A 24,245-nucleotide genomic window follows, 5' to 3' on the forward strand; every position below is an offset into this window, starting at 1 on the left:
GAATGGATTAAAATGTAGTTAAGAAGAAAACCCAGGATTCTAACTGGATCTATATGATCATAAAGATTACAGGCTGCCTCCCACATGGGACCTCTCAAACAGGATGGACTCCTCAGGTGAGCAAAACGCGGGAGGCACAAGTAACATCCCTGAATGGATAAACTTATGCCCAAGTCTTCTGGGACAAGAGATGCTCTCTAAGACACATTTGAACTCTGCACCATGTGTAATTCATCCCCTCTGTCATGTACCAAGGAAGGCCTATCAGCCTCTCTTCTTCTAGGGCCCCACACAGAAAGCACAGATATTGTCAGATTTTGTACCCAGATCCCTCCTTTTATTCAGGGGCCTCCCTCTGGAATGAAGTTCCACCACATCCAAATGGCTTGAGGGTATATCCACCGAGTTAGATGATTCCAAAAGCAAATGGAAATAAATACTGGGTGCCCTTGTTTCAGTTACTGAACTTCTCGGAACATCATGGTGCTTGGCACAGTGTTTGGCAATCATCTGCTGAAGGGATGGTTGAATGCAAGGGGGTCTGGGAGGATGGATAGGTCACAAACTAGAACATCTGATATGGAGAAACAGCAGACATTTAGACTATTTGTCTTTCCTGCTATTCCCATTATCATTAATTGGAAGGGTATAGAACCAGAGGGGAAGGAGACTCCCTTTCTTGGGCTACAGCTCAGGAAATGGGCTTTTATTGCTTTTCTTCTTAATCTCCTTCCTCAGCAGTCAGTCCATCCATACCCCTAGAGGCACATTGTGATAAGCATTTCTGAGCAAAGTAAAGAGAGCTTATTTAAAAAGTCCTGAGGATTTGTGGGGGCATAGCCTGTGCAGACAGGCCAGATAACTAGCAACCCAAGGCATGGCTAGGGACCCAAGCTCTATCTCAGACTTGTCTTAGAGGTTTCCCAGGCCAGGTCTCTCTCAGGGTCCTGCCCTAGTTCCGCCTTTGTTCTGTTTTTCTGAAAGTAATTAAAATAAAGAATTCAAGAGCCCAAGAGAACCATGGGGTTGGCAAGTCCAAACCCCTAGGAATGGCATACACATTCAGGGTGTTTATTCATCAGTACTTGAGAGCCAAGAGTACATTCACCCAAAGACAAAAAATGTGAACTGCCTGGTCCACAAGTGGGATAAAAGCTGACTGCTATATTAACGACCATTGTGTTTGGAGGACTGTTGTATTGCCACCTTGTTTTTCATTTTCTGAGGGAGGTCCAGTCAAATGATCAGCAGCTCCACAGGCTGCCAATTTCCATCACATTCAGGATCTCTCATGAACCTGCAAACCAACTTCCTAGAGACATAAGGAGCGACCCGTACATTTTCTAACTCTTGAGCTGTGCCTTGCACCAAAGAACCAGAAAAAGGGTCTGACCTCATGGAACTCAGCCACTACCCCAGGAGCCAAGAAAAGCCAATTTTTTTTTTTTTTTTTTTTTAGGATCCCATTAGATGGAAAGAGAAGGAACAATACTATGCTAAGATCTGCAATTAAAAAGTTCTCTCTACAAAAGAAGCCAAACTCCAAAGTATGGCAGTATAGTATAGTATACTATATGATTTCATTTACAGAAAGTTCGAAATTAGACAAAAGTCTCCCACAGTGTTGAGAGTCAAGTGATGCTTGCCTCTGTGTAGGAAGGATGTGACAACAAATGGAAGAAGCATGACGGGGGCTTCAGAGATGCATGAGAACATTTTATTTTAATCTGTGTGCTGGGTACATGAGTCATGTTTACTTTGTGATAACTAAGGCTGTATACTTAACAATTTGTAGGAGTTGATGAGCTTTATACAGACAGAAAGAGGATTATGCTTATTGTTGGCTGCTTGCAGAGTCCCATCCATGTACACTGGGCCACTTTCAAAAAAGAATAAACCCATAAGCCTAGTTTCTTATCTTCAAATGGTGTTTTCACGGTTTTCAAAATCAGTCAGGTTATTTTCAGGCTGACTATTATGAATATCAGGGCCTAATCAAGCCCTTTCCTGCACTTGGTCAATCTCTGAATGGGCCAAAATCTGCCTGTAGTCCCACAGGCAGATCAACTAAGTCATCCTCAGGCCTCCCTGGTCTGACAAGGAAAGCAGAGACACAGAGCCCATAGGCTAAGTTAAGCAACTTTCTCCAGATTACACAATGCGCTGCTGGTGGGGGGCCTTGCCATTTCTATCCAAGGGTTATCACTTTTCTACTACAGCTTATTCCACAGGGGCCAATTAACACACACTCTCCTTGGGGGACAGAAAAAAAAAAAACCCTGGAACTCATGGGGTCGTTCTTTGTATGCAAGGCACACAAAGGGGTTTACCAAGTTCCTCTCCAAGAGGAAATCTGGAGAGCCAGGAAGAGGAGGAGGGAAGTGCTGAGTCTGCAGCAGGGCATTGCAACACAGCCCAGTGTTTTTGTGGAAACGATGTTCCCCTAATCAAAACAGAGTTGCATAAATGGACTCACTCCACTTAAGAAAAAAAAGGAGAAAAAGAAGAAGAAATTTAAAGCCTATAAATAGGAACCACACAACCCTGATTAATTTTAAAGTTCTTTCTCCACTGTCTTTTTTAGATAGTAGCTAAAAATAAAGGCTTGAAACTTGAAATAATGTAAGCAACTAATCACACACAAGCACAGGGCTTTTCCCATATATGGCTGGGTTATTCTTCAGCCTTTGAAAAGACCAAATGAAGAGATGGCCAACAACCAAAATAATCCTTCAGACATTTGAAAACGAGGAGAAAGAACTAGAAGAGTTGGTGAATGACAAACAATTGTGAGGCTCAATGGGGGTAAATGACACTGAGAGGGATTAGTTGCCATAGTACTTTAAAAACATGGGCACATGCATTTTGACACTGGACCCTTCTATAAAGAGACTGTTTTGCCCTCTGGCCTTGGCACTAAGAAAACTACAGCTGTGGTGATTTAACATAAAGGACTTAAAGGAGGAGAGAAGTGCAGGGGCATGACTGAAAATTTAATTAAGGCCCTTCTCAGTATGAAATTTGTAAGGGCGATGAGGGCACATCTCAAGGTCAGAAAAGAGGGACAGAGACATGTGAAGAGGGGAAGTGGGTAGGGATTCAAATGAGATTCGAGCGTAAATAGCAGAGGTTGGCTCTAGAAGACAGCTTTCTTATGATGGAAGGTTATTACAGTGTCTGTTGGGTCCTGCCTGAAATGTTTCTGTAGAAAGATGAACATATTCATGTCAAATAAATGCGACATAGTGGCACACAGTCTGTGTGAGACAGACTGGAAAAGCCACATTTGCACTGTGTTTTATGGTCTGCAAAGCCTCATCATAGACATAATCTTGGACACCAGGTAAGGCACCTGCTTTTACTGATATGGAAAGGGGCTCTGAGAGGGTAAGTGACCTAACACACGGTGTCTGATGGGCGACTTAGTGCAGGAGGGCTGGAGTGTCGACCAGAAGGTAACACTCCCCACGGGCAGGCTGGGAAAGTTTCACTCACAATGCCTCATGAAGAGCACCAGTAGGTGTGCCAAATTTAGGTACATGTTTTGGCTCTCTATGACTGTGGGCGAATAATTTTCCTTCTTCTGATTCAAACCGTCAACTGGAAAATGATAGGGCTATCCTAGATGACGGGAAGCAGGAGGTGGGAAGGCATGGGGAGACCAATGTGGGCTGAGTGGGCCACCCTGCTCTTGCCTTCAGCTGTGAGCTTGTCCTCAGAACCCCAGATGGGACTGGTGGGCACTGTCACCACTTTCCGTGTGGAGAAAGCCTTCCTCTTATACACAGAAATATAGAGATGGCACCTGGATAAATGACTTCCAGAAAATAAGACTGGAAAACATCTTCATTCCTCCAAAAACACAGTTACGAAAACTAGTGACAAGGCAACATGAATTTGAAATGTTCATTCCATCACTGTTTTTCTCTCTCCTTCTCTATGGGATGGATCTTCTTCATACTTCAGATTCTTTTTTTGAAAAGAAGCCCTACTTTTTGACACTTCTACTGGTTTTCCCATGCATGCCCATAAAGCTTTTTATGTGGCTAGGGACTGAATAATAAAGAACAGCAACAAAAATAGCCAGCATCCTTCACCAAGGGCCTATGACACGCCAGGCACCACTGCCAAGTACTCTGCACCCATCATTTCTGATCTCTGCAACTACCACACGAGGGCAGTATTACTGTCTCCATTTTATAGACAGGCAAACAAGGGCTCAGACAAGTTTAGGGATTTGGCCAAGGCAGGCCATCTTAATTAACTGAAGGGCTGGGATTTAAACTGTCATCTGGCCAATTCCAGAGTATCTTCTGGCTGCTACTTCTTCACTACAAGACCTCCAGTCAACATGCTAAATGCATCCAAGACTCTGGGTGATGCTGCTTGTTTACAATTTCTCCTCAGCACCATCCCTGCAAAATGGGATATTTGCCAGGTAGTCTTAAAGCATTCCCACCGAAACTCAAAGCAGCTGGAGGAGAAGGAGGGTGGAAAAGAAGGTGGGCTGAGCTGATGATGGTACGATGAGGTGACCCCGCATGCGTTCCCCCTGCACCACTGGAACCAGGTCCAGAATCAGGACTTCACTTCCAAATTACTAACCTGGTGAGGCACAAGCCCAAGAGAGGTTGGCGGCTCATTCATGCGGTCATCACTGCTGCTGGCAATGGCGTAGCCCCTGAGAAAAGAAAACAATTACAGGTACTTGTCTAATAAAAGTTTAGGTTTAAGACCTATGAGAATGATCTGGAGGGGGGCCATGTGAGATTTATAAGGATAACCAAAAATGCCCCTTGTGAGATAGCATAAACTAATTTCCATGGGAGGGAAAGAGGAAGAAGAGCGCACACACAAAAAAATGCCTGAATTTTGAAGTCAGAAAGGCCAGAGCTTGTGACTACAAGAAAGTTGCTTAACTTCTCTGTGTTCTCGGTCCATTAACTATAAAACAGGAATAAGACCATTATGAGGCATAAATTAGGAATAAGTTAGACAAACTGCCAAGTGCAATGTTTGGCACATGCTAAGCAGATTGTTAACTCCCTTACTCTGAGATAGTCTTGTAAAAAAGCATGGGCAGATTTTTGTACTGAAATTTTGAAATGGAAAACTTTCCAAACTTAACTTCTTGAGGGGATATGAATGCTACAAAAATGGAGGAAGAAGACAGAACAGTGAGGAATTAATTGGGCAGGAGAACGGATGTACTCCTTTCCGAACGACAGTGTGATGTCTCCTTATGGCACAGAAGACATGTGACACAGGACCTGGTTTCAGCCTACAACCAGGGCAAACACTGCAGACTGAGGGGACAGTGTCAAGGAATGGCAGAATTGGCTCTCCAAGAATTTATCCCAGATACACCCTGTCAGGAGGCCACATGACACTTAGAAGGCAGGGGTAGCCCGGGGTGGGGGATGACTAGATGAGAGGAAGACCAAAAAAGAAGAAGAAGAAGAAGAAGAAGAAGAAGAAGAAGACGACGAAGAAGAAGAAGAAGAAGAAGAAGAAAGCTGCTTATTTTCATTTATCTCTGTTAAACCTAGACTATGTATTCTACCAATATTGTATAGAGGTCATCTTTTCAATCGTGCAGAAAAACTCTTGAGTCATAAAATAAATAGAATATTCAATGTTAATTTCTGAGAATTAGAAAAACAAATCTTTCAAAAATTCAATTCTCTCCTTTCTGTGTTACAAACAGCATAGCGGGATGATTAAAAAGAGTTTGGAGCAACACTGTCTTGGGTGAAAGCCCAAAAATACCACTTACCAGCTTTGTGAATTCCCGCAACTTATCCTCTCTACGACTCAATTTCCCCCTCAACAATGGGACAGGTAATAGTTCTTTCCTGATAGATTGGCTATGAGGATTAAGTGAGTTACTCTTGCAGAGTGATTAGAACAGTGCCTAGCACAAGGTAAGCACTATATAATAAGCATCTGACAAACAAAATTAATTACAGTGTATTTGTCAGATAATTAGGTGTAAAAATCCATTTGACTTCATTCTGCTAGCTGACACCTGGCAGCAGACCCTTGGGCAGGTACAGAAAGAATCTTAAACTGTTTAATCATTTTTCTTTTACTTTTTTCTTTGTTTCCTTTCCTATTCTTTCCTCCACCCCTTTCTCATCTCTTCTTTCCTTCTTTCTTTCTTAAAATTACTGGTTCTATTCTTGAAATTAATTTAATTTTACCTCAATTCTATTTATTACAAGATGAATTAATTATATTTTTTATAGGTCATTATGTAAGAGCTTCTTTCTTGGAGCAGATAGGGTGTCCAGATCACAATCATGCTAAGCTTTGTATCTTTATTTTTTTTTTTTTTTTTTTTTTTTTTTTAAGATTTATTTTATTTATTTGACAGAGAGAGATCACAAGTAAGCAGAGAGGCAGGCAAAGAGAGAGAGGGAGGGAAGCAGGCTTCCTGCTGAGCAGAGAGCCCGATATGGGACTCGATCCCAGGACCCTGAGATCATGACCTGAGCCGAAGGCAGCGGCTTAACCCACTGAGCCACCCAGGCGCCCCATAAGCTTTGTATCTTTAATGTAACACATATACAGTATAGTAATCATATAGAGTACCATAAAGCCAAGGTCCAGTTGAAACAAAACATATCAGGTCACTCACTTCTCTACTCTCACATGCAAGCTAGTACACTATGAGTGCTTAATAAATTAAAAAATATATTTTTAAAAAGTGGTATGGCATTGGTAGGCTAGGTAGTCACGACCAAGCCTCCACTGGAAACAAACAGAAAGCTAGATACCATATTAAAACCTTTGTTTGAAAGCATGACAGCTACCAAAGTAGGGAAGAAATGCAGAGCCAAGATCTGTGAGAGGAGAGAAGCCCACAGAGCTCAACACAGCATTCGCAAGGGCAACTTTCTGTCATAAGGTGATTACCAACCTCCAAAAGCAGTGGCTATAGGATCCAGAAGCTGAACAGCTATATGGACAGACAAATGGATTGGAAGGAAAAACTAGAGTTTGAGGTCTGCCAATAAGGAGAAATCATGAAAAATATTCTAGGTGTTGGGTTGGGAACAATGGGTTACATTCTAGGAATAAGAGTGAACCAGAAATAGACAAGCCCTAATTAGACTTAAGTATTCCAGGACTACTAATGTATTTGGTCTTGCAGTTTTCCAGAAGGAAATGGAAATCACATCATCTGGGCAATTTTCCATATATAATGTCTAATAGTAAAAAATAATCAAGCAAAAAAAATAAATAACCAGGGACGCCTGGGTGGCTCAGTTGGTTAAGCGGCTGTCTTCGGCTCAGGTCATGATCCCAGCGTCCTGGGATCGAGTCCCACATCGGGCTCCTTGCTCGGCAGGGAGTCTACTTCTCCCTCTGCCTCTGCCTGCCACTCTGTCTGCCTGTGCTTGCTCGCTCTTTCTCTCTCTCTGACAAATAAATAAATAAAAATCTTGTAAAAAAATAATAAAATAAATAAATAAATAAATAACCAAGCAGATTTGAGAAACTGGGGAAATTTAAAAACTAACTGGATGTGAAGTGATATGAAGGAATTACTTTTATTTTTATATGTAAAGTAGCAGAGATGCATACTAAAAAGATACATTTTTATGAATGAATTGCTACGTCTTGGATTTACTTTAAAATAAGCCAGTGGGAAGAGAAAAAATGGGGATAACAGTATAGATAAATGATGATGGGCCATATGTTGGTAACCGTTGAAGCTGGGGGGTCTATACAATGGGGTTTATTATTTTACATATACTTTTTCTTTCATAGATGTCTGACTTTTCCATAATCAAAAGGATTTGTCTAAAAAAAAGAAAAAAATACCAGGCACTGGAGGAGGTAATACATAACCAAAAGCCAAGGTCAAGGTCAAAAAACAAATTAACAAAAAACAAAACCAATAAGCAAGAGGAACAGAATCACAGGAGATCCAGATAATGGAGATACCTTATAAGAATTAAAAGGAAAAACATAATTAAATGTTTTCAAGGAATGAAAAAGAGCAAAATCACAATTTCAGCAGAGATTAGGAAATGTATAAAATAAGATCAAATGGAACTTTTATAACTGGAACATAAAATAATTTAAAACTCAGTGAATGGTTTAACACATATTAGACATAGAAGAAGAAAGAATTAGCAAATTGGAAGATAACCCAAAAGCAAATTGGCAGACTGAAGCAAAGAAAGACAAAATACTGGAAAATACAGAAAAGGGCATAGGTTGATTCTGACATGCAATTAGAGACTCAAAAGGAAAGAAGAGAGAAAGGAGAAGAAGCCATATTTTAAGAGATAATGGCTGAGCATTTTACACAACAGAGGAAAGGCATAAAGCCATGGGTTCAAGAAGCACTAGAGAAGACAACCAGAAAAATACATAACTAGGTATATCACAATCCAACTTCTCACAACCAAAGACAATGAGAAGACCTTAAAAGCAACTAAGGGCAGGAAAAGAGGAAGAAAAACAAACTGTAACAGAGGAGCAGCAGTGAGTTAAACATCCAAGTCCTCAACAACAATAAAAGCACCCAGAGATAGTAGGACTATACTCTCAATGTGCTAAAAGAAAATTACCTTCATTATCTTCAATTCTATACCCAGCAAAAATATCTTTCAAATATGAAAACAAAGTCATTTTCAGACAAACAAAAACTGAAGTATCTTGTCACTAGTATTCCTAAAGGAAATAATAAAGGGCATTCTTCTGGCAGAAGGATAACAGCCTTGGCTGGAAGCTCCAAGATACAAAAGGAAATGAAAAGTAACAAAAAAGGAAAATGCCAGGCAAACATAATGAATACCACTACATAATAATCTCTTCTGGGGTTTTAAAATATATACGTAATTTTAAAAAAAATGAGTGAGCAGACACTTCTGTTTGCCAACCCAACATCCATTCTCCACATCTATCTTATCACAACTTTATTCAGGGAGGTAATGTGCCCAGATAAAACCATATTTGTCAGTCTCCCTTACAGCAAAGGGTGGCCACATATATAGGAGTTAGAATCAATGGGTGAGTCTTCCAAGAAAGCTCTTTAAAAGGGAGCAGCCTCAACTGAGCTGACATGTGTTCTTAACTTTAACACAGAAGAAGTACTGGAGGTGGAGGTGGCAAGCATAAGGAAGAAAAGCTGACAGTATCTGGTAAGAAGGAACTTGAGTCCCTGATGGACTAACAAAGCTTGTGTACCAACTCTGGATTGTCTGCCTCTAGGCTTCTTGCTGCATAAGCAAAATAAACTCCCATTTGGTCAAGTCACTGAGGACGTTACATAAAGCCCAATGCAATTTCTATCACATGTGATTCATGTATTATTGCCCTGCAAATGTTCAGGGCTAAGGAGATCAAAACCTGCTAACAGAATAAAAGCATGAAGGTCCCTAAGGCCTCCACGAAAGTGTTTATTTTTCCTTTTCATCAGTTAGAAGAGTTCAGTTCCAGAAGGATGCAGAGATAGAGCCCTGAAGATCACATGACAAGCTCCCCCAGGCCAAAGAATCAGATTGGGTTTTTCAACCTTGTATTTTTGAAGAAAAAAATTCTCAGAAGAGTCAGGCTGAGAAAAGGCCAAGCTGTCTTTGTTTAAACGACCATCTCTAAAGAGTAAACTCACCCTTCTGGATGCTGCAAAACAGAAACCATCAATTCCACGGCCAGGGCTCCTGCAATCATAGCCAGTCCTGGGCGGCTCACAGTGCACTGCTGGTCCAAGGTCCGGTCTCTGGTTGACTAGAGAGTAACAATCATTGATGTGTGCTCAAAGTTTCAGTCCACTCAACTGTGCTGTATGAAGCAGAGTGATTAGAACAGTGCCTAGCACAAGGTAAGCACTATATAATAGTGCTTACTATCGTCTGCCCCCATGTTAAAGCTACATAAGATAACCAGACGCTCGCTCACTGTGGGCGAAGAACATTCAGCCTCAAATAAGATCACTTCTTGCAAGCACCAAGAAAAACAAAATATACTACTTAGGTAACGAAATGAGGTAATTTGCTAAAAGGGAATAACAGTAATGAACAAATCAAAGATTGGGACCTAGCTGTCCCATATATGGAGTTGTGTCACATGCTCTCTTAACTGATTCAAATCAACCCCACTGTGCTTGGTAACTGAGGGACAGAGAGAGAGGAATAATCTTCTGAATAATGCAAATGATTCTGCCCTGCCATTCTAACTGAGCCAATGCCTCAGAGTGCCTGTATGTAGGGTACTTTGCCCTTTCTGCAGTCCTCAGCTCCTGTGTGCCTCTCACAGTGCGGACATCATGTCACACTGAGTGTGATCTTTGGGCTGTAATACAAGTATTTTTGCTACAACATGGCTCCAAACACAAGCTCTCATTAGTGCAACCAAAGAAATTCTAATCTTCCAACTTTAGGCAAGTTAAGAGGTTGTTAGGGATGATTTTGACTCTGAAATTTTCACTTTATGAACAGATACAACCTTATTGCAACTGACTCTTAATCCTACTTATTGGTAATGATGAAATAAGAGGACCAGCTGTATATTATAACACCACTGATGCAGATCAACAAGTCATCCTTCTTCACACGGAGAATATTTATCTTTTTTTCTTTATACAGGGAGGCCATAAAAGCCAGTCATCCAAAAGAGGTAAGAGTTATTAAGGAACATGTTTTTAAAGAAGGGGAAAACGAAGGGAAGCATAAAGAAACACCTATGCTTTGTTTCACCAGAAGTGATTATCTGTTCTGATAAAAGACCATTCCTACAGACTGTGCCTTGTGTGGTGGCTTTAACGCCACAGAATCTTACATTTGAACAGTGTACTGCCTGTTGTTCAGAGCACTTTCACATTTGACCCACCCTGCACTATGAGCAGTCAAGGTTAAAGTATTCTCCCCTCTCCTACTGGTAAAATAAGAGACACCCAGATAAATCTGAATTTGAGATAGACAACAAATATTATTTTAATATGACAGGTCTTGAATATTGCAAGGGACAAATTCATACTAAAATATTATTCACTTGAAATTCAAAGTTAACTGGGAATCCTGTATTTTCACTTGCTAAATCCGATAATCTTATGGGACTCAGCCCCATTCTGCAGACGCACGGGCAGTCTATGAGTGTTATTTAGAATCACCCCGCAAGGCAGTGTCCAAGCCTGGACTGGAATCCGGGTCTTCAGACCCCTCACTTGATGCTGTCTTCAGTGATACAAGCATAGGAAACAGTGCTGAGTGCTGCCAGGGACCAATCTCACCTGCAGTTTCCCTGCTGAGCTTTCCACAAAAATGGTTGGTCACTGCGTTTAAGCCGGTGAACAAGAAGAGCTGTGCACAGTTTATGACACCAATCGAGGCTCTGGGGAGATAATGTCACTCCCAAATTAGAGCATTCTTCTATTTGTTTAAAGACAATATTTAAATAGTCACAAGAGAAAGAGCTGGGTCTCTTTGCCCCAGTGGGCAAGACAGTTGTAGGAAATACCCGGAAGCACAAAGAAATCTACTTACATCTCCTGGAGCCACCACATCATTGCAGAAATAGCAGCCAAGTTTGTAGCCAGGGATGTTGGCAAAAAGTGATGAGCCCAGGAGGTCAGCAGGTGCCACAAGGTGACCAGAACACAAGTCCCCAGCTCCCTGCTGTTTAGGTTTCTTCAAGCCATGTCTCATGACAACAAATGTGTCAAATCCCAAGGCAGCATTGATGACCAGCTGTGGATTTCAAGGAATAAAAGTCTAGAGTTAAGAGACACTTACATTTTAAGCCATGGTTAATTTCATATTTGGTCAACTTTTAAAATTTATTTTATAAATATTTGCATTTGAATGTAATTAGAGTCTAGAAGCCAATGTTAGTAAAAGCTACCCAGTACCAAGGATTTACTTGACCAGTGATTATCATTAATTATCTACTTTGGTTTCATTTAGAAGTCCCAGATGAGGATATTTACAGTATTATATTTCCTATTTACAGATGAGGATAATGAAAGTCAGAGCAGTTACTTCTATAACTTGCCCAAGGTCACTTAGCTGTTAAGAGGTAAATGTATAAAACCAAGTCTTGAGAGTTCTCAGTCTCATTCTTTCCACCATTGTGCTATCATCTGCCATGCCTACACACATTTTTTTTTTCAAAGATTTTATTTGAGAGAGAGAACAGAGTGAGAGAGAGTGACTGAGAGAGAACACACGAGTTGGGGAGAGGGGGCAGAGAGAGAGAGAGAGAAGCAGGCTCCTCCCTGAGCAGGGAGCTGGCCATGGGGCTTGATCCCAGGAGACTGGGAATCATGACCTGAGCTGAAGGCTTAACTGACTGAGCCACCCAGGGGCCCTAACAGACTTTTTTTTTTTTTTTTAAATAGCTTCACTGAGATATAACTGACACACTACAATTCAACCTTCACACAGATTTTTTAAGGACACTTTTTTTCTCATTTATACTAGAATTTCTCATAGTTGTAATTTAACTTATTCTCCTAAATTTCTGGTTATATGGGAATTGGATAATAAAAAGTTCACCAGAAAAAAAAATCACTCACAATCTCATGGCTCAAACACTTACTGCTAATAGTTTTGGGTATTTCTTCCTGTTGTTTTCACACTTTCTCTTTCCTTCCCCCCTCTTTCTCCCTTCTTGCGTCCTCCCCACCCTCTTGCTAAACAGATGTAAATGTTTATATATTTACAGATATAAATAATTCTTATTAAATGCATACAATATCATATCTTGCTTTTTAAATATAATGTGATATTTTCCATATTGTTAAGTTTTTGAGAACATAATTGTGCATAGTTGCATAGTATTCCATCACATTCATGTACCGTGATTTATTTAACCATTCAATACTGTTGACCCTTGGGGTACCTGGGTGGCTCAGTGGGTTAAACCTCTGCCTTCGGCTCAGATCATGATCTCAGGGTCCTGGGATCAAGCCCCGCATCGGGCTCTCTGCTCAGCAGGGAGCCTGCTTCCTTCTCTCTCTGCCTGCCTCTCTCCCTACTTGTGATCTCTCTGTCAAATAAATAAATAAAATCTTAAAAAAAAAAAACAAAACTGTTGGCCCTTGAAGTTGTCACTGACCAAAAAGTAATAAATGAGACAGTCCTTGTCCTTTTGGAGCTTATGTTTTAATGTAAGTAGAATATCCCCTCTAGAAGACCTCAAAGGGTTGCTGTGAAAATTGAACAGAAGATACCTATTATACTAGATGGTGGTGTATGAGGCAAAGACACCGTCCGCCAGTGGAAGCCTTTTGGCACCATGTCACTAGATCATTTGCCAGCACATCTCTCTTCTGGAGGGAAGGCAGATCTCCCTCCAGGGTGATGGCACATCAAGTCACAACCAGACACGAGAGCCCCAAGATCCACACAATCTACCTTTCTTTTGCTCGCGGCAATGACGGCAGGGAGCCACCGGCTCTCTCTGGTGTCCATCAACAGGAAAACGACATCATGGCTTTCAATGAGCTGCTCCAGTTGTTCCACATCCCTGCGGGCTTGCTCCAGGGTGACGCTGGAAAAGTTCACTGGGTGTCCAGGCATCGGGATGCTCATGTTGAACCCTCTGGCATTCTGGGGAAACACACAGATATACAGATGTCTGAAGCAAACATACAGGTGATATCTTAGAGCCCATTTCTCCCCATAGCTACAAGCATGCATGTGTGGTCACTTGCAACCAGAAATTTCTCTGTGCTTGATTTTGCTGCTTGTCCCTTTTGCTACCTGTTCCCTGTACCTTCTTTACTTCTACATTCTAGATTATCTTGTCCTGCCATCTCAGGGTCCCTGAGCCTGGATAAAGCAGCAAACAGAGATATATAGATCCTAGTTCCAAAGAAGGAGGTAAGTACTTCCCCTTTGAGGCAAGGAGGACACTGAAGAAAACCGTAACTTTGGTGTTTCCTATAATCTGAGGCCAGGAACCGCTATCAAAATGCCCTGTGCCTGCTCAGGTCCTCTGTCCAGTTGTCTCTCCCTACTGGTTCCCAAACTGCCCCCCTCCACCATTTCCTTAGTGTTTAACATCTCCAAATAGGATATTATAACAAAAAAAAACATTTGAGGGGTGCCTGGGTGGCTCAGTGGGTTAAAGCCTCTGCCTTCGGCTCAGGTCGTGGTCCCAGGGTCCTGGGATCGAGCCCCGCATCGGGCTCTCTGCTCAGCAGGGAGCCTGCTTCTCTCTCTCTCTCTTTCTCTGCCTGCCTCTCTGCCTACTTGTGATCTCTCTCTCTCTGTGTCAAATAAATAAATAATTAAAAAAAAAAAACATTTGATTTAATAAACTCACATAAGATTAGAATGACTGATAGTTATGCTTTAATCTTAGGGGTATATGCACTTTAAAAAAGCTCTCTAAACCAAAAAACTCTCTAACTTACGACAAGAAAATCTACTTAGGAGCGTATAGATCTTTTTTTGGAGGGGACAGAAGGGGGATGAGCTATAGCAGAGTGTGGTACTCAAATGAAACTTCTTTCTTTGTCCAAAGAAGTTGTCAGGTGGCCCAGATTCTCTTCAAGTGTGGGGAATCAGGAGTTTTCATAGGGGCTTTAGAACAGCTCTGTAATTTACTACTGGTCCCTGAAGGCTGCACGGTATCTTGGCAGATTAACAGTGAGTCACATATGGGTGTCAATGAAGCCAGGGCCATTAATTGTCCACAGAAAAGGAAGTGTTCTAGAATCACAAACTGTACCCTTAACTCCCTGCATAGGGCTGGCTACAGGGAGGAGTGTGAAATCATTAGCTTTTTCGTTCATTTGCCAAAACCTGTCACCTACCAGAAGAACAGCTGAGGGTGGGGAGGGAGGACAGAATAAGTAGGTCCTTTTACAAAGGAAAAATCTTTTTTTTTTTGTGGATTGTAGCTATGTTCTTCTTATCTTAAACTTTAAACCGAATCTCTGGGATTCAAGGAAGAGACAATACTAGCAAAAGCAATGATATTTAAAAGAATGAAAAAAAGTTGTAGGCAAAGTTGGAAAAGACGCCAGACAGAAAGGACTTCAGAAAGAGGGTTCAAAACAAGTCCATTTTAACAACAAGAACACTACAGAGGCAGCTATCTGGACCTCATTAATTAATTCACTCATTAAGCATTATGCATTTACCAGATACCAACTACTATAGCAAACAATAGCAGAGACTACAGTAATGTTATTACCTTATTGTCTTATTACAATTGGCAAAGTATTTTAATCGGTGGTAGCTTGATCCAAAAAAGGTATTATTTAGGTATATTAATGACATCAAGATTAAAGCATAACTACTCAACACCAATTTGGATCTTTTCAATAATACAGATCCATACCCACTTCACTGACCTACATGATTCTCTGCTTGCTAAAACTTCAGCCAGTAAGCCTACTCAGGACTGGCTCTCAGCCCACCATTTAGATTCACATACCTAAGGCTGCAATTCAGCAAGTTTCAACACGGCAGTTTTCAACCTTGGCTGCACATCAGAACCACCTAGAGAGGTTTTAAAATTCCTAATGCCTAGGCTTTCCCCCAGACTATTTTTTTTTAAAGATTTTATTTTATTTATTTGTCAGAGAGAGTGAGCACAGGCAGACAGAGAGGCAGGCAGAGGCAGAGGGAGAAGCAGGCTCCCCGCCGAGCAAGGAGCCTGATGTGGGACTCGATCCCAGGACGCTGGGATCATGACCTGAGCCGAAGGCAGCTGCTCAACCAACTGAACCACCCAGGCATCCCATCCCCCAGACTATTTAAATCGGAATTTCTGAGAGTGGGCCCTACCATCAATATTTTCTAAAACTCTCCAGATGATTCAAATGTATAGCCAGGGTGAAAGTTCACAGAAAGTATAACACACAGATTTCAAGTGTACAGTTGGGTGTGTTTCAACAAACTGCATATTAACCACTGCATACACCTATCAAGACATAGGACACTTCCATCACCCTTGAATGTGCTTGTGTGCCCCTTCCCAGTCAATTCGCACCACTCCCACCCCCACTGGGACAACTGCTGTTGCAACCACTTTTTAAAACCCTAGATTAGTTTTGCCTATTCTAGAACCTCATATAAATGGTATCCCACAGTCTATACCTGTTGGTGTTTGGCTTCTTTTGCCCAGCATAATGCTTTTTGAGGTCCATCCATATTACTAAAGTATCAAGAGTGTGGTCCTTTTTGCTGTATGAAAATACCTCAAGTTTTTACTTAATGTCTCACTGACAGCTATTTGGATTATTTCTAAATTTTGGCTATTATGAATAAATCCATTATGGAAATTCTTCTGTAGGTGTTTTAGAATATATATGTTTTAATTTCCTTTAGATAAACATCTATGAGTGGGATTTCTGGGTTTAGGTTGGTTTAGTTTCATGAAAACCTGCCGGACTGATTTACAAAATGGTTGTTTGAGCAGCAGACCAAGAGCTCTGGTTGCTTCCCAGCCTGACAACATTTACCCCCATCAGTCTTTTTAACTTGAGCCACTTTAGTGGGCATATCTTCATGGTTTTAATTCCTGTTTCCTTGAGACCACGGATGTTGAGCATTTTTGTGTGTGCACTGGCCATTTATAGGTCTTCACTATGAAATAAATGCCTGCACAAGTCTTTGGCCCCTTTAAAAAAAAATCCTTCTCTGTCCTTTTATTATTGAGTGTGGTAGAGGTTGTTTATGGGTTTTGTTTAATAGCTGTTTGCCAAGTAGACATACCATGAATGCTTTCTGGGTTTTGGCCAGACTTTTCACTCTCTTAATGGAACTGATTGGGAAGCAGGAGTTTCAGGTTTTGATGAAGTTAAGTCCAAGTTATCCATTTTTTCACTTACAGTCAGTATTTCCTGGGCCCTAGGAAACCTCTGTGTATCACAAGAACACTGTGCTTCTTTCTTCTGGAAGCTCGGTAGTTCAGCTTTTATGCTTAGTTCTGAACTTACTGGAGTGTCATCTAAGGGCTCAGGGTGCTCCATGAAGGCATTCCATTCTGGATAGGTGGGATTCCAACGTCTTCCAGCCTTGGGGGAGCTCTGGAATCTCCACTCTGTTCACAGCAGACAGTGGTGCTTTTTTGCCCAGCCTCACAAAGTCACGAGCTGAGCTCATGCAGCTTGATCTGGTCAAAGACTCAAGGTGCTGCCCAGACTACTTCTCTGTTCAGCTCCCATGTCTGATACTCTGTCCTGTGCATTCCAGCTCCCTTAGCTGCTCTGAACTTGGATGTTAGTTTCCTCAGCTCATCAAGCCCAGGAACATCTCCTTGGGCTCCTCATGGGTTCTGGCATGAGCCAGATAGTGCCTCCATGCAATGGGCTGGGACAAACATTTATTTCCTTTTTGTCTAGGACCATTGTCTTTCCATTGTTCATTGACTGGAGAGAGTCATTTTATGTATTTTACCCAGCTGCATAATTGTTTATGGCAGGAGAACTGGTCCAATAACAGCTACTCATCAGAGTTAAAAACAGACGTCCAGAGTTGGGTTTTAAAAGCTCTATGGTGGTTCCACAATCCTACATTTTATTGCCTTGTCTTAGAAAAGAGAACTTCACATAGTTATTTGACTTATTAATGGTCAGGTTTTTTTTCCTATTCAGTTAATTCAACCCCAGGATTATACAGGGTATTTGCAGCAGAATAGTTCTTTCCATGTCTTATTCACTTAAGACATGTCTGAAGCCTGGTATGAGGAAGGTGATGAGCAAGTATGTGTTCAAGGAAAAAAAACACCACACCGAACATACAAAACAAGCACCATAAGCCTGAGTAACCTGTAAGTGAAATTATGATAGACTGCATCAGGACTTAAATGGATTTTGCACATTATCTATTATTTTTTATAAGGCAGGAAGGATAAAACTATAACAGACCTGGTTCCTGGCCTCAAGGACTGAATAACCTAGTAAGGAAAGCAGAGTAGCACAATGTAAGTGCCAAGGAAGATGTTTGACCTGGTGGGCTAATGGTTTCAAGAAAAGGTGAACTTGATCTCAAATTCCCAGCAAGAATCACCCCTAGCTTTGGCCCTAGCTTCTACCCTGGGCCTTTCTCTGTCTTCCCTGACCTCCACGCTTCAGCTTCCCTGGTTTTCCTTGGTGCCACAGAAGTGCTGTGCTGCCTCCTGACTCAGGCATTTGTACAGACAGCTCTGTTACCCTTCATCTAGCTGATCCCCACTCATCCTGCAGGACTTAGCCTCCTCAAAGGAGTCTAACTTAGGTCAGGCTGCCTGGTAAACATCCTCATGGCAACTGAGCTCCTAGTTCATGCACTTACTACAATTATAACTGTTTATGAAATCAGTTATTGACCATGTTCCCCCTCTGGACTACAGAAGCCCCATGCAGGGGAGATGGAACTTTGTTTTGTTCCCCAGTCTCTAGCACACAGAAGGCCTTAAATATTTAAGGACCAAGTAAAAGAATAACTGAATAAATAAATAGGGAGGACTGCACTGGATCACAGACCATTTGGACAAGGAAAAATTTCAGGCAACCAGTAGCAGAGGTCAGCTTCAAAGCCAGGTCTGTCTGGGCCCTGAGGGGAATCTGTAACACTTTCCAGTGACAGACTGGATTATTCTTCCCAACTATGCACTGCCTCTCACTAATAGAATTAAATGTCTTCACCCTTTGCCACATGACTTTGCAGGACCTCCCACTAGGAAGGCAGAGGAGATTGTCCAACTCCACTGACCTTGGGCTTGGCCCTGTGACTGGCTTTGGCAAAGGGATGGAGAATGCTGCACTGTGTCACTGGTGAGCTGAGACTTTTAGAGGTATAAGTTTTTACTAATTCTTTTACACTTTCACCTTCCACCTTCTTCCTAAGAAGAGCATGACCCAGAAGACTGCTGCTCCCTGAACCTAGATTTTAAAACAATGACACATAGCACAGATTGGAACTTGACTTAAAGCCTGGAGTCCAGCCTAGCCCAGCAGCTAAGCCACAGCCAATCTGCAGACCTGTGAATGTGAAATAAATGCTTATAATAGTAAGGCACTGAGATGTGAGGATTGTGTGGTATGCAATAATGCAGCAGAAACCTAGCTAATATGACGGGATTGTAACATTCTTATTTCTTTTGGCATCAAGGACCTAGCTGGGGACACAGCTGGTACTCATCAATAGTCTTAAATTAAACCCAATAGATGATGTTCCTCTGGATCACTGGTGAAATGGACAAAACAAACAACATTGCTCTTTTAAAGCAAGAACTAAAATGAATAAATCTAAGACTGAGTGATTAAACAGAAAAACCTTGAGAAAGGAGTTTTTTGTTTGTTTGTTTGTTTGTTGTTTTTTGGGTTTTTTTTAGCTAGCACTGAGAACCTCTTATGCCACTTTAAGTGTTAGCTGATGCTTTGGAGACATCTAACCTAACTTCTGTCAGATAAACTGATTAAGCATGCAAGATGCACATTTTCTTTTGTGGATGATCTTAAAAAACAAAAACAAAAACAAAAAAAAAAACCTGCCAAGATTTTGAATCAAATGAACCAAACGAACTTGTCTCTTACTATCTGGTATTTTTAAAGTAAACAATGCAACTCAAAAACAAGAAACAGCTTGAGTAAAAAGCTAAATATTTAGCCAGATATTCCTTCTGCACAGACTACATTCAATTTAGTTTCATAAACCTGTACTAAGTAACTATCAAGGATTCTGGTGATGAAGAAAGAATATCCTATACCTGAGCTACCAAGAATCCCCTTGGTCTAAGGCAGTATATAAAAATAAGCCAAATTTTAGGGGGCAGTATTTTGCCAATATCTCCACATTCCTTAACTTAGACTCAGATAATGCTCTGCAAGTTACAAAAACATTTTTTTCATAAGTGCTTCATTTTATTCTCAAATATATGAGAGTTTTGTTTTGTTTTTTTAATCCCCATCTCTGAGAACAGGAAACAGAAGCTTGGCCATATAATGAAGTCCTGGGTAGTGAGTGACAAACATCCATTCCCCGAGATTAATCGCGGGAAGCTACAGGAGACAAGCTCTGATGTTCCCAAACAGCATCACGTACCACTCCAGGGAATATTTTCTGAAGACGGTCTGCTGCAGCCAGGGCCTTGGGCTTACCGCCTGCTAGGCAATCTTCAAATTCATAGAGAGGCTGCCTCACAGGATTGGAGTAGGAGATATTGGCATTGTCCACAAATGTGATGTGTCTGACGCCCCAACCCTGCATGGAAACAAGAGATCAGGGTGTGTTTCTGATGAACATGTCACGGAGTGTCTCTCTTTAAGTCCCTAAAAGAGGTATTGCTTGGGGGTAGCTTAGGAACCTCAAATACAGGAAACTTCAGAAAATGAATTGTGCAAATTCAGTTTTGGATTCACAGAGGGTCAACTTCCTTTAAAAGATAAAATAATTATATACCCAGTGCCTGGCTTCCTGCAGTAATGAGACTAAGAAATGTCAGAGTGGGTCTGAATAATAACTCATTATTTTTGACAGTGGCACCAGAGGAAGATCTGGAGGTGAGTCCCATAAGAATTGTCTATGTTGCTGTCTTAAAAGGATTAGTGATAAGCCCCTAAATGTCCTTGCTTTCCCTTAATGAATAATTAAGTATAAATAACAGCTCACATTAAAACTCACTTAAAGCCTGAATTAACTCCTCAGAAAAATAACTTAGGAGTTATTCCCCATCGTATAATGTCAAAGAAGATTTTGTACTACTTCTTTGAGATGTAAAGGCCTTATTAATATTTGGTAATCCACCGGACAATTCTATATTCTCAGAAATAGTTTGCATGATTTCAATTATAACTCCTAGAAAGTCTTATAGAACTACACAATTTTGAAGTGAGATGGAATCTCTAATATCCTTAGTCCAATTATTTTGTTCCACAGAGATGGCAAGAGTAGCCCGGAAATCATTTAAGGTCACAGATCTGGTTAATGGTTGGGAAGGAATGAGATCCAGAGTTGCAACCAAATGAAGATGCCTACTTTTTGAAGAGTGAGGTGCAGTGTGTGTATTTTAGCAGATCATAAGAAAGCATAGTGATCTAAGAGAAGCCCTGCCATGACTGGCTACAAAGCTGATTCTGCTCTCTCTCTTATTTCAGTATCTTTCCATTAGGGATTCAGAAACCCAATTAGACTGATGGTTCCAAGAGGACAGTCAACAAAAATCCAAGATTCATTTTCTGGGTTGAGAAGGACAGGCCAGAATCCATCCTTTCAAAAGCATAGTTTAGGTTATCTGTTTGGAAAGCCCACTAGTAAACTCTGGTCTACTCACCCAGTTTGGTAAGTGACTTTTACCAGCAAAGCAGTCTACCATGGAGGCAGAATAAAGGTATGGGAAATCTAAAAGTCACTTGTGCTTGGTTTGGGGACATTTATTTCTGAAGTATTTTTACCCTCCTTAAAGCAATGCTGAGTGGACAGCAAGGAAGACAGTCTGGGAAGATGCTGGGCAGTGGGAAGAAAGCCAGGTAAATTACAAACAGACCACAGGTTAGCCACCTGCAGGGGGGGTATTTGCTTCTGGCTTTTTGGAATGCTACACAGTTTAAATGGCTAACCTGCCAAGATTAAAGAAAACTGTAACACTTGATGCTGGTGAGGGTGTGGTGCTGAAAAGCTATTGTACTGGATGAGAATGTAAACTGATGTAATTTTTCTGGAAAACAATTTGGCAATATGTTTCTAGAATCTTTCAAATGTTCATATTTTCTGGTCTATTTGCAGCAATCTATCCTCAGTAAATGCTTCCAGCAATTTATCCAAGGAAGTAACCTGAAATATTAACAAAAATGTTCCACAACATAATTTACAGTTGTAAAATACTGGAAACAATGTTACCATCTACCATTAGGGGAAACAATGTTACCATCTACCATTAGGGAATGTCTCAGAACAGTATATTTCATCATTTAAGAAGGCATATTCTATAGTCATTAAAAATGCCTGACGGGCATCATTTTTAATTACATGAGAAAGTGTTACAATGTTAATAGATGAAAGCAAGGGGCATTATTATAAATAAGATTTTTTACATATATATTTAACAAACATTAAAGGAAATAGTGAAAAACTGGTAGGAAAATGGGTGTCTTCTTTTCCTGCTTTATAACTTTGACACTTTACAAATTTTCTACAGTAGCTTTCCATTGACTTTATAATTTTTAAAAATGTTAAAAAAAAACCTAAGCACCTAATTCTGGAAGCCAGGTAAAGAACAAGAAAATAAATTCCACAAAACAGGAAGATATTAATGAAGATAAAAGTAATTATTAATGAATCTGAAAGCAAAGCAAAACAAGAGCAAAAACTATAGAACTAATAAATGAATCAAGGACTTAGTCCTCCAAAAAGACTGATAAAATAGACATGCCTCTCTGGCAAGTCTGAATAAGAGAAAAAAAGAGAAAACATAAACATGCAACCTTAGGGATGAGGAAAGATTTTTTTAAAAGACAAAGAGAGTCTTGGGGCGCCTGGGTGGCTCAGTGGGTTAAAGCCTCTGCCTTTGGCTCAGGTCATGATCTCAAGGTCCTGGGATGTAGCCCCACATCGGGCTCTCTGCTTAGCAGGGAACCTGCTTCCTCCCTTCTCCCTCTGCCTGCCTCTCTGCCTACTTGTGATCTGTCTGTCAAATAAATAAATAAAATCTTAAAAAAAAAAAGACAAAGAGAGTCTTAAAAGATGCTAAGAGAATACCATATGTATTTTGTGTCAATTAATTTGAAAATTTAGATGAATAAAAGAAAATTTACAAAGGAAATTAAAGATTTACTCTCACTAATAAAAGAAATGCAAATTAAAAAGCTCTGTTTTGTACAAGTTTCTAAAAGTACAATCTAGTAAAATGTTTCTGGAAGGTAATTAAGCTTGAAAAAAACCCCCACATAAACATATTGTACATAGTATATATTGTACATTTAAGTGCATGTGAGTATACATACATATATGTGTGCATGTGCATATACACATACATTCTCTCTAAAGTAACAATTCTACTTCTAGGGCTTTTTTCCCAAAGAAATAATCCCAGACATATGTAAAGATATAAAAATGTTCATTTCAACAGCATCTCAAAAAAATATGCTGAAGTTGGAAAAAATCGAGGACATGGTCACTACATATACATTATACGGAACACACAGAGAACCACAATTACTTTTCTATTAAGTTAAGAATAAAAACCTGTTACAGACAGTATACTATGATCTAATTTTTATAAATATAAACAAATGACAGCAAAGATGACAAATGTCCCTCTATATGTTTGCATCTGCCTATGAAAACTTCAAGGAATGTGATATTGTGTACTAATCTAGGAAGTCTTCTTAATTCTGGGAAATGGGACTTGAGATGAGGGTGGAAAAAGACCTTCTGTTTCTACTTTATAATAAAAGTATGAGTGCCTTTCATAGTTAAAAAGATAACTGAGAGAAGAAAAAGGAAGGGAGAGAGGGAGAGAAGAAGAAAGGGAAGGAGGGAAATGGAATCTGGGAGGTGGAAGGCAATATGGCATAGCAGAATAAGAAAAGAAGCCACAGCTTCAGAGGTACCATTTAGCCCCCATAAACTTACCATCAATGTCCTAGCTACATTACAACCCAAGGTGCCAGCTCCAAGCAGCAGACACTTGGCAGACACAACTTTGTCTAAGTCCAAAGTGGGGACCAATCTCCAACACATCAATTTGAGATTTAAATCCACTGATGACTCAGCTAACCTAGAAAATGACAGAATTATTTATTCATTCAGTCACTCATTTATGCCCCATCTTATCCTAAAAAGGTAGAAAGCATCTGAATAAGAAACTGAGCAAAATGGGATCAAAGGGAAAATAAGATGAAGCTTTAGGGCAATAAGGAGGAAAAAAGGCACACAATTTGTACCACCATAGACCACTGCAACTGCTAGTGATAGGCCACGAATTTGATACTGAGCCCCTAGCAGCCAAGGTGAAAATGCAGACATGGCCACTTACAGGAGTCATTCTAACTATAAATAAAAAAAACACCAGCTACTTAAGAGGAAAGTTTTCCCTAATACTGAAAACCAAGAAATATTTTCCACATCCCCTTAAATACAACATTGGTTTCCATAAAATATTTCTTACAATGTCCTTCAATGTAGGCTAATAGGGAAAATTAAAGGACCATGAATAAAGGACTAAAAGGTAGTAGGTACCTGTAACTAACTAGGTTTGAGTGTCTCAGCTCAAAGCAAGAACAAAATTTATAATGTCTAGAAGAGGAGATGAACTGTGTGCCCTTCCGAATCTCCATTGGTGATAATTTAGTT

At 40.5% G+C, this 24,245-nt stretch overlaps 1 protein-coding gene across 3 annotated transcripts in view; it reads right to left on the bottom strand.

Moving 5' to 3' along the window:
* Nucleotides 1-24,245, bottom strand: part of ATG7 (autophagy related 7) — a 239,498-nt gene that overhangs the window by 166,942 nt on the left and 48,311 nt on the right. For all 3 annotated transcript variants that reach the window (XM_080816773.1, XM_080816771.1, XM_080816772.1), the window contains 6 exons: nt 23,526-23,670; nt 19,998-20,156; nt 13,371-13,565; nt 11,499-11,702; nt 9,629-9,744; nt 4,606-4,681 (listed from right to left, as the gene is read on the bottom strand). In XM_080816773.1, the coding sequence (XP_080672899.1) occupies nt 4,606-4,681; nt 9,629-9,744; nt 11,499-11,702; nt 13,371-13,565; nt 19,998-20,156; nt 23,526-23,670 (895 nt within the window). The remainder of the gene's footprint in view (nt 1-4,605; nt 4,682-9,628; nt 9,745-11,498; nt 11,703-13,370; nt 13,566-19,997; nt 20,157-23,525; nt 23,671-24,245) is intronic.

This window comes from Martes martes (assembly GCF_963455335.1).
Source record: "Martes martes genome assembly, chromosome: 1".
Lineage (NCBI taxonomy): Eukaryota > Metazoa > Chordata > Mammalia > Carnivora > Mustelidae > Martes > Martes martes.